General features: G+C 44.3%; 1 protein-coding gene across 1 annotated transcript; it reads right to left on the reverse strand.

Moving 5' to 3' along the window:
- Positions 1-1,108: 1,108 nt before the first annotated feature.
- On the reverse strand, positions 1,109-3,851 carry LOC311313079 (diamine acetyltransferase 1-like). The gene is made up of 6 exons (XM_084443115.1): positions 3,626-3,851; positions 3,212-3,263; positions 3,034-3,114; positions 2,445-2,546; positions 2,306-2,346; positions 1,109-1,841 (listed from the first exon to the last, which is right to left on the reverse strand). The coding sequence occupies exons 1-6, from the start codon at positions 3,689-3,691 to the stop codon at positions 1,665-1,667; spliced, it is 519 nt and encodes a 172-aa protein (XP_084299241.1). The 5' UTR covers positions 3,692-3,851; the 3' UTR covers positions 1,109-1,664.
- Positions 3,852-10,764: the final 6,913 nt, after the last annotated feature.

A 10,764-nucleotide genomic window follows, 5' to 3' on the forward strand; every position in this document is an offset into this window, starting at 1 on the left:
CCAATCTGGTTATCATCCAGGCACACTGTAGATGACAATAATACCAGTGTTATGTAAGTAGAATGGTTTCATTGTTACACAGGAGGCCTGGATAAAAGTCTGGTTTAGAACGCCCAAGTACAACCCACATGGAATCCACTGTTTACCTCCTGAAAGCGTCCAAGCCTAGGCTAACATAGTTTAGTCTAGGAGTGTGGTGCACTGAGACTAGTCTGACAGGGCAGGGTAACAATGAGCTGTCCTCTTCTTGCTGTTAAAGGAGCAGTGGGCCTCTGTGCAGCGAACACTGCAGACATCAACCCCCACCGCCCTCCCGAGACCGTAAACCCTGGTCAGGGAGTTCAGAGGGGAAGTGGAGTTTAACCCCTTGACCGTGGCATTCCTTTCAACGCAGAAAGGGTATATCCAGTGTCATGTTGGCATTTGTGAGAGATTGTGTCTGGGGTGGTGTGCGTGTTTCTGAGTTGAGAAATGTATTTATTGTGGTTGTATATCTTAAGTAGTCTGTGATATAGACTGTCCTGAGACCGTTTTAGTCATAGTAAAATATATTCTAAATGGTGTCGGTGTCATGAGGTATTTAGGCATCTCATTGCCTAATTACCTGCCCCCCCTCAGCCAATGGTTAATAAGTAACCAGCGGTTTAAGAACACAAACAAGACCAGTTCCAAGGTCAGTTGTGTACATGGGAGTCTGGGACCAAAATATTGTGATTTGTCTGTAAATATGGGATAGTCTTCCTCCATATTCTCCTTCTAGTTAATGGCTGTTAAACAATGAATGCCTCTTGACGTACGTGGCTGTTGATGAATCACTTGTTTCATTGTGTACGTGTGCGTGGTTTCAGTCTGAGAAAAGACACTGATTTCTAGAAAAGTCTCTTTGTAAACGTATGTGTGCGAGAGAATGTTCTAGATACTTTGTGCTAGATTGTTGTGTTTTCCAGGGTCAGTGCAGTAGATGTAGCAGTGTTGTGCGTCTCTCAAATGAGCTCTTCTTACTGAGAGCACACAGGCCCCTCACAGAGAAGACATGGCAGTGGTCATGAGTTTCCTGATGATGTCATCACACGGAAATGGTTCCAAAGTGAAAGAGGGAACAAGGATGAAGAGTGTTTAAGTTTTAATTGTTTTTTTACAAACAAAAAGAAACGTAGCTGTGCAATTTAGAGTTTATAAGCACCACAATTAAATTAAAATGGTCACTTCGTATCACAGGGTTACTTCTCCTAAACTATAAGGAAAGTGGAAGACAAGAAAATGGATTTGAGTACAGAAAGTATTTTTAGCCAAATATGAATAAATGCTGAGAGACTAAAATCAAGAGATCACACAAATAAAATGAATGTGCTTCTGAACAAGAACCTACATGATATCCGTCTCCACTCTGAACCTAGACAGGCAAAGGTGCCGGTCAGAGCAGTCAGCAGAGAGTTTGGCCAGCCACAGAACGCCACAGAGCGCCGGCCACTCGGCCAGTGAGCCTGTAAAGCTCTGCAAATTTAGAACGTAAACGCGGCATGAACCTGACCTTAAAATTAAACCGCTTCAGAGCTTCCGTCAAGCCGTTCGTAACAGTGATGACCAAACTCTCCGTCCCGTGTCTGAATCTGACCGGCCCCTTTCCCTCTCCCCTCTCCCGGTAGCTGGGGCCGGGGGCCAGCTCACTCCTCTGCTGGGGAGGACATCTTGAGGAGACACTCCTTGTCGATCCTGAAGAGCCTCCAGCCCTCCTCCAGAGAGAGGTCCGCAGCCCCGCGACGCTTATAGAACTCTATAGACGCCTTGTTGCCCTCGGCGACGATGAAGTGCATGCTGCTGCAGCGAGTCTTCACTGCTGTCTGTGAGAGAGAGAGAGAGAGAGAGAGAGAGAGAGAGAGAGAGAGAAAGAGAGAGAAAGAGAGAGAAAGAGAGAGAAAGAGAGAGAGAAAGAGAGAGAGAGAGGAGGAACAGAGAGAGAGAGAGAGAGGAGGAACAGAGAGAGAGAGGAGGAACAGAGAGAGAGAGGAGGAACAGAGAGAGAGAGAGAGGAGGAACAGAGAGGAGAGGAGGGGAATGGAAGAAGAGAGAGGAGGGAGAGAGGAGGGGATGGGAGGAACATCAGAGGAGGTGAAAGGGGAAGAGATGAAAGAAAACAAGTCAGACAGACACACAGTTCTGCTCCCCTGCTCCTCACAAAGCAGCGAAGCAGTCACCTTTTTAAAAATCGTTTCACCTCACTCAACTGAGGGACTCTGGCCAAGGTCCAGTGTATAGCAACGCTAAAGTCACATGATGCCATCAGTCAAAATCCAATTCTACTCACATGACTGAGGAGCTTCAAGATTTCAGATCCGATGCCAAACCCTGTAAGGGGGGTAGAAAATAGAAATCAAGTTGAAGGAACTGAAGAGAACCGATCAAATCAGGTGAGAGATGAAGAGGGATGGAGGGGGGCAACTCACCCCTGTACTCCGTCATCACAAAGAAGTCCTCCAGGTACAGCAGCTTTCCAATCCAGGGGTCGTAGGTGAAGTAGTACATGGCAAAGCCAATCACTGCAGGACCTAGGAAGGCGCACGCATACACACACACAACGCAAAAAGTCAGGAGCCTTCATCTCAAGCCGTTACATATCACCCGCTGAGAGAACATACGTGTTGGGGGAGCGTGTGGAGGAGGCGCTTGCTGCACAGGCTGAGCTGCACAGGCTGAGCCACAAAAACAACTATACCGGAAGTTGGTTTGTGTGTGTGTGTGTATATATGTATGTATCCGGAAGTTAGTTGGTGTGTGTGTGTGTGTGTGTATGTATGCATGCATGCATGCATCTCAAAATGCAAACCACGCCACAGATGCAGACACTTCACATACAGTTTCTAATATTTTACACAGGAAGTAGGCTATTCACCGCGAACACAAGCCAGGCATACGCCCCAGATATGAACAGAGGGGGTTAGAGCTGAGCTGCTGTTAATATCTGTCCAAACTCACAAATTCGAGGAAAGCAGGTTGTGCGTGTGTCCTGATGACTGGACACAGAAAATAACTGACCGTTGTTGCTCTGCTCTCCTGTGAACTCCGCCACGACGCAGTGGTAGAACGGGTGGTCACCGAATCCATCCTCCAGCAGGTCTGAGAGCGGATTAACGATTTATCAAGAGAGCAGACAGTAGGCGCTGCGCTACACCGTCACATCCAGTTGAGTTCAAATCAATCAAATCAGACTCACCTTTCTCAGTCAGTAACACTTGATCTTCCATTTCTTCATATTTCGCAAGTTCCTAGAGAAACAAAGTGTTATTGTTAACGAGGAATATAACGCACTTAGTTGATTTGACATTTCCATAAATAGAAAATAGGCTAATTTAACGACAACGCATCATCAAAGCGGAGGAAACCGGGTTATCCTGCCGACGCAGTGCAGACCAACTATAAAGACAGACGGATTTCCAGCGGAAACTGTTTTTACAGTGCAGTAGTTATACATCACCCCAAGCCTACATCCGTCCTCAATACAAAACATAGGCAGTGATCAGAACGGTTGTCCTCTAACTATACTAACCGTTTATGTACCGTTAGGCCTAAAAACTCGTTTAAATTCGACTTCAAGCCTAAATTAAACAGCCTTGTGACAAAGGCCTACCTTTATGAGGCGCAATAGGTCTGGCACGTCTTTGGGTTCCGCTTTCCGTAATTTAAAGTTTGCCATTTTCTTCTTTTACTCTTTTTTCCTTTTCTCACTAATCCTCTGTATGTGAAGTGAAGCAGTAAAAGTTTCTTCATTCGCTTCCCAGGAGTTTATCCTCCGCAGTCAGTCTGGGATCCTGACGCTGCTGTCGGGAGAGTTGCATGCAGCAAAGACTGGCTGGGTCTGAATCAGCTGTACTGAGCTGGCCTTTGTTTTCACTTCACATTTATACGGACCGGTGGGGGTTGGTAAAGTCTGTCCCGTTTTAGGCCAATAGAAACGGCGCGTTGACGGTACGTCACTCCGCATAAATAATAACGACAACTCGTACACTAAATTTAGGCTTGAGAAAAAAAAAACGTTTTTGCTGTGTATAATATCACGAAGTTGACCCTATCCTCCAAACATAAATGAGGTCATACAGGGCTAGTATGTTTCACATTTCAAGTGTATCTGTATGGAATAAGTGTTAATGTATTTATTCAATCACATTTAAAATTACTAAAATTACACTGTTTAATTGTCTTGTCGAGGGGTGACCCACTTTGCCTATAGTGTTGGTTTCATCCAGGAAGCAGATGTTATTTGAACCTAACGTTCCATTAGTGAAATCTCATTGCACTCACCCCGTGTAACCTTCATGCGAAAGCGACGTAGAGATCTCATAGCCCTAGAGCCAAACCAAAATAGCTCGCACAATGTGGAAAGTGTTAATAGAGATTTCAGTCAGTCACTCACTCACTCACTCACGCGCGCGCGCGCGCGCGCGCACACACACACACACACACACACACACACACACACACACACACACAGAATAGAAAATAATAGAATACAAAGTTTATTTTCCATATATTACCAGGACAGATAGCTACAGCTGCAATTATTATTACTTGTCCTTACAATATCTTATTGGCACTAATTAATTCCTCATTCCAGTTCCTAGGAATAAGCATAAGGTTCCCAATAAGGTGAGCAGCCCCCCTCACTATAGCTATAGCATGTAGGCCTACATAGCTCACCCATGCCCCCTCTTTTTGTGCATGGCTGTAAGCCAGCACACCTAGGATAGCGTTTGTCTGGTTATCACTCCCTCCCTCCCTCTGTTAAATGTTGACCTGCATTTCTCGGTTGGCACCACAAGAAGCAGTAGTCCCAGCACACCAAAATAAAGAAGGACACCAAAATCAACTCGCCGATCTCCACTGCACAAGTAGGCCCAGTCCCAATGTCCACCCTTGCAGACTCGCAGACTTAAGAGCGCGCTCCCGCGAAGTCCGCGAGGGCTTAGGGGTGTCCCAATGTCAACTCGGCAAGTGCGTGAGGGCTCTCCGGCAGCCATTTTGAGCCCTTTATGGCCCCTTCCCGTAAGTCTGCATTTCAGCAGACTTAGCCTAAGGGAATTACCCACAGTTCATATCGTTGTGACGTGAAACACGGGGTTACCTGAAGAACAGCCAATAAACAAGCACGGACAGATCAACCAACCCTAATGTTCACGTTACAAAACAAAATGTTTTCATGTTTTTAGCTGGACTTGCTTATCTGCACAAGTAGCCTTATAATTATTTTGGTTTCATTATTTTTAAGTATGGGTTATTAACCCCATGGGTTTGTATAATGTGATTTGTGTAAAAATATGTAGGCTATGGTTATAAATTACATCGATTTCTGTTGCTCTAAATCATATGATTTCCCAGTTAAAAGCAGTATGACATTAATCACCCATTTCGGTGCAGTGTTCTTTGAATTGAGATTTCCAACATGAATATGGAAAGAGTTGTGAGGTGCAGGAACGTGTATTATCATTCTTAAGTAAATACTTTTGGATTCATCACAAACAAGAATCACAGGCAGTAATGTAGTTCGCATATGACCACAAAATGAAATGATTTCAACAAGTTGAACAGACATGTTTTGAGGGTAACACAGATTTCGGATAATGTAAAGGGGATTTGACTCAGGCCAAAATTAATTTACATGAAGGCCTACAAGAAAAACATGTAAAATTGACAAATTGATAAAAAGCCCCACACCCACAATAGTAAGACATATGTTTTCACGTCAACGTAATGTGATGTCACAAGTGCTGTCCCATTCCTTTTTATACCACTTCGAGCCCTTGCAGCCTCGCGCACTCAACCACTTTACCAGGTGACGTCAATAAGTCTGTGAGGGCTCAGGGCTTGAGGGTTTAGGGGGGACATTGGGACTGGGCCGTAGAGTAGTGGTGAGAGCAATGGACTCCCACAGGAGACCGGGGATCAAGACCCGGTGGGGATGATTTTATGGGACTATACCCCAAACCTCCACATGTTCATCCTTTCACTCTGACCTTTACCCCTTGCCTTATAGGTCAGATCCTGTCCCAACCCCAACCTTTATCCCTGGAAGACCCACTGTTGTAATATTACAACATTCGTATTTTATCTAAAAAAGGGTATAAATAATTTGTTTTCTTGTTCTTTTTTCACATAAACATCGTCATTGGATCCTATTGTTTAGTCTTGCAATGCTATTGGCCAGGATATTTGCATATAAGTACCCCCCACAGGGCCAGGAAACATCAAAATTCTTGACTGAGCAACAACTCTGTTTCACTGGACTGAATTCATCACATATAAGTAAGTAAAATGCCTGTAATATTTGTTGGGTGATCATTAGAATGTCTAGAACATGTACATATGTTATTATTGTGAAACATTTCCCCCAAATGTAAATTAGAGCATGTTTTATATTTGTTGCATTTTTACAACAATGGGACAGTGTGGTAGCAAATATCCATGTGGTACTGTTAGTTTACATACCTGGCTAAGTGGAGTCTTATAGTTTTCACAATACATTTATACAGTTATTCATATTTTCCCCACATTGCATACCTCATTATATATAATGTAGGCTATATGTGCATTTTTACTTTAATTTCTAATTTCCAATAATATTTGTAACCAATTGTACTCGAAGACAAATATACTGCATTAGCTTATAAAATTGCATTGCTTACAATGTTTTAGTAATCACTTTCAACAGATCAGTATCTACTTCTGTTTGTAGATATCAAATAATGTTTCAGTTGGTTAAAGTTAGTTCCTGGAGGAAGCCATTTGCATTTTGTGATGCAAAGGTGGTGATGTTCATGTGGGTGTTGCTCACTTTGGACCATCATCACTGTTCATGTGAGGGTTGGTGGGGATCGCCCACTTAGGACCATCATCACTCCCTTTGTGAGGATAAGCAAAGCACAATCGGTCGGCCAGATAGTATTGTGTGACTTGTGAAATGTGTACTGCATTGAGATGTGTAAACACTCCTAATGTACTAAAGTTTTTTATTTTCATTTCAGAATGCCACAAGCAAGGAGCGAGCCTCGCTTTACTGCAAGGGATGTGTTGGATGCTGTACAGAATAGAGAAAGTGATGTGGATATCGACTTCACTGAAACTGACGAAGAGTCAGATGAAGAGGCCTGTGGAGAAAATCAAGCACCCACTAAACCCACTGACTGCCCAGTAGATGCAAACATTCAGCCACCCCAACCGGCCAAACATGCCCAGCCCCTTGAAAGATATCAGTGGCAGAAAAATAATTTAAACAGCCCTAATACAGATTTTTCTGGTCCACCTCTAACTGAAGATGTGAGTTCTCGCCACACACTGCAATACTTCCGCCAGTTTGTGTCCGAAGACATGATTGAGTATCTGACAACAAACACAAATGTGTACAGCCTTCAAACAAAAAGAACATCAGTAAACACAAGTAGAAAAGAAATTAAAGCAAATGATGGGCATGTACCTGAAGATGGGCCTTGTACAAATGAATGGATGCCGAATGTACTGGGAAGCCGACACACAACACGCCCCTGTAGCTGATGTGATGCCACGCAACAGATTTCAGTCTGTGTTGACGTCCTTACATCTAGTTGACAACTTGACAGTGCCAGAGAGGGAAAAGAAGGACAAACTCTGGAAAATCAGACCCTGGCTTGATTCGTTCAGAGAGAAGTGCCAGGTGGTACCAGAAGAGCACAACTCTGTGGATGAGATGATGATACCGTTCAAGAGGAGATTCAGCAGCATCAAGCAATACATGCGAGGCAAGCCACACCCATGGGGCTTCAAAGTATGGGTGACAACTGGCATATCTGGCATGATGTGTGACTTTGTGTTAGGGTTTGAGGCTGGTAGATGGAGGTAGGACCCATAAGCAGACGGCAGGCAAGCAGCGCAGGTTCAAAATATAGGTTTTAATAACCAAAAAACAGAGGAACACCGGGAGGAAACACTAACATTGACAATGAACCGACAGAGAACAAAGGAAACAGGAGGGCATATCCTGTATACTCTGGGAGAACAATCAAGGAACAACGTACAGGTGTGCAACAAGACATAACGAGACACAGGTGCAGACAATCACCCAGACAAGGACATGGAGGGATACCAACAACACACCAACACAAGGACAGAGGAACAAGGACACAAGGGAAGGGAACAGGGAACGAGGCTGGGACATAGAACTAGAGGGGGGAACTAGAGGGCCAGGAGTGACGTGAGACTAGTGAGGGGACAGGTGTCTAGAGCTGGGAAGACACAAACCAACATAGAAGACAAGACAACAGACAAGACAACGAACACAAGACCGAACACAGGGGTCCGGGGCGAACCAGAGGTCCGGGGCGAATCAGCGGTCTGGGGCAGGGACGCGGGTCCAGACTGGGAGCAGGGGGTGAGCCGGGGTGGACCCGGCCCGAACCATAACACTTTGATGTTTACCAAGGGAGCAGCGATGGAATACGAGCCAAATCTGAACTTGGCTTGTCAGGGGATGTTGTGATGAAGCACTGCCAACGGGTCAGAAATATAAAATCTACGCAGACAACTTCTTTACATCTGTTCCACTGCTAGAGAAGCTCCTTGGTCACGGCATCCATTATGTGAGAACAGCCTGGCAGGTAAGGACCACAATGGAAACAAGCCCTATGCTTTTTGTGTTATCCTTTTAGTATTGCTTCTGTATATGTGCTTCTGTACCATATGCCAAACTTACTAATAAAACCATTCATTCATTCAATCAATCACTCAGGTGCGCCTACCCAACTGCAACCTCGAAGATGAAGAGCTTGAAGAAGAAGGGGAGAGGTGCCTTTGACTACAGAGTGGAGAAAAACCACAACATCACTGCGGTCAAGTGGTATGACAACAAGGCGCTCACACTTGTGTCATCCTTTGCTGGAACAGAACCTGTGGAGGCGACTCAACGCTGGGACAAAGCCAACAAGACCTACATTGAAGTTCAAAGGCTGTACATTGTGGGTACCTACAAGTACATGGGTGGTGTGGATTTGTTGGACTCCTTCACAGCCAAGTACAAGTTCCTCCTGAAAGCCCGTCGCTGGTACATGTACATCTTCTGGCACACCAACACCCTTGCTGTGGTCAACGCCTGGCTCCTCTACAAACGTGACTGCGAAGCTCTCAAGGTCCCGCAGAAAGGCATCCTGGGACTGAGACTGTTCCAGGCACAGCTTGCGTCCTCTCTCATTCTGGTAAGAATCAAGTTCGGTTACCATTTGTCATTTTAATATTTAAATGTTTGCAATATCTCAGACTTGTATCCTGATGAATCTTTGACATGTACATTAATTTATTCTGTTCTAATCAGGTGGACACTGCAGTCAAAACGCCAAAGAGGGGACGGCCATCTTCAGCTCAGAAGAGACAACTGGAAGAGAGTCCAAACCGCACTCCACCCAAGACATCACGTCAACATCCGCCATCGGATGTGCGCAAGGATCAAGTGGGACATCTCCCATGGAAGACACAGAGAGGGCGCTGCAGGAATGGTGGCTGTCCAGGGAACACCAACACACTATGCCACAAGTGTGATGTTCGTCTGTGTTTTTCAGATGACAGGAACTGTTTCTGGGACTATCACTGCAAATAAGCAAGTGATTTTAAATGGTGTTCAAAGTGATTTGCAGTCACTTGGAAGATGGGAGGGTGGAGCAGGTGTGAATGTTCAGGCTGTGGTCTTGGGTGGAGGGCTGTTTGCATCCCTTTAACAATGATAATCAGAGTTGGCCAGACAGTATTGTGTGACCAGTGTATATATTGTAATTAGGTTTCTTTAGTACATTTATTGTATGTATTGTTTTTCATTTTGTTGTTCTTTTAATAAAATCACAATTCTTAAAAATATGGCTTACATTGATGTTATTATTCATAATGCATACTGTTCTGAGGCCAAATAATGAACACTAAACCATAACCATATAAATGAACCCTTTAGTTGTTTTAGTGAAGTATATATACATTTGCCATGTTATTCTGACAATGAGTAAAAATGGCCTATAGGAAATTCTGCTACCCGATTCACCCAACGTTGTAATATTACAACATTTCCATAAAACCTTACAAAAACTTTTTTTTTTTTAAACACTATATTTTCTTCTCCAAAGTACTCCTACAACACCATCTGAAAGGTTGAACTTTTTTTTTGCAAGTAGAATGTAATATATCTCTATTTTCCCACACTCCTTTCCTTAGAGGTCAGATCCTATCCCAACCCCAACCCTTATTCTAACCCCAACCCACACTAGGGACTGGAAGAAGGACACCAAAACCAACCCATCGATCTCCACTGCACAAGTAGAGTAGTGGTGAGGGCATAGGAATCCTACCCGGGAGACCGGGGTTCAGGGCCCCGGTGGGGGTGACTTTATGGTGCTCAGTGGCGTTTCTAGCGTATATGCCTCCCTGGGCAAACCCCCGTCACCCACCCATCCCCTACGGCCCTATGGGTATGCCAATTTGACAAACATCTAAGAATATAGTCATGCCATATAGCATTTTAACAGGAAGTATGTTGTTCAGTTGTTCTGCAATTTAACCAGTCACACTGAGATTTACATCTCTTTTTCAGGTGAGTCCTGGCCAAAATAGCAGCACACACAGCTGCATACAGATGAAAAAGCAATACATTGAAATAGAGCGACAGACATGGGTTAATAGTGCTGAAAATGTGTTTATTAAACAATTGCAAATGTACACATCGTACAAACATATTCACGGACGGACGAGGAGTTTGTTTTTTTCTCG

Source organism: Borostomias antarcticus (genome assembly GCF_949987555.1).
Source record: "Borostomias antarcticus genome assembly, chromosome: 9".
NCBI lineage: Eukaryota > Metazoa > Chordata > Actinopteri > Stomiiformes > Stomiidae > Borostomias > Borostomias antarcticus.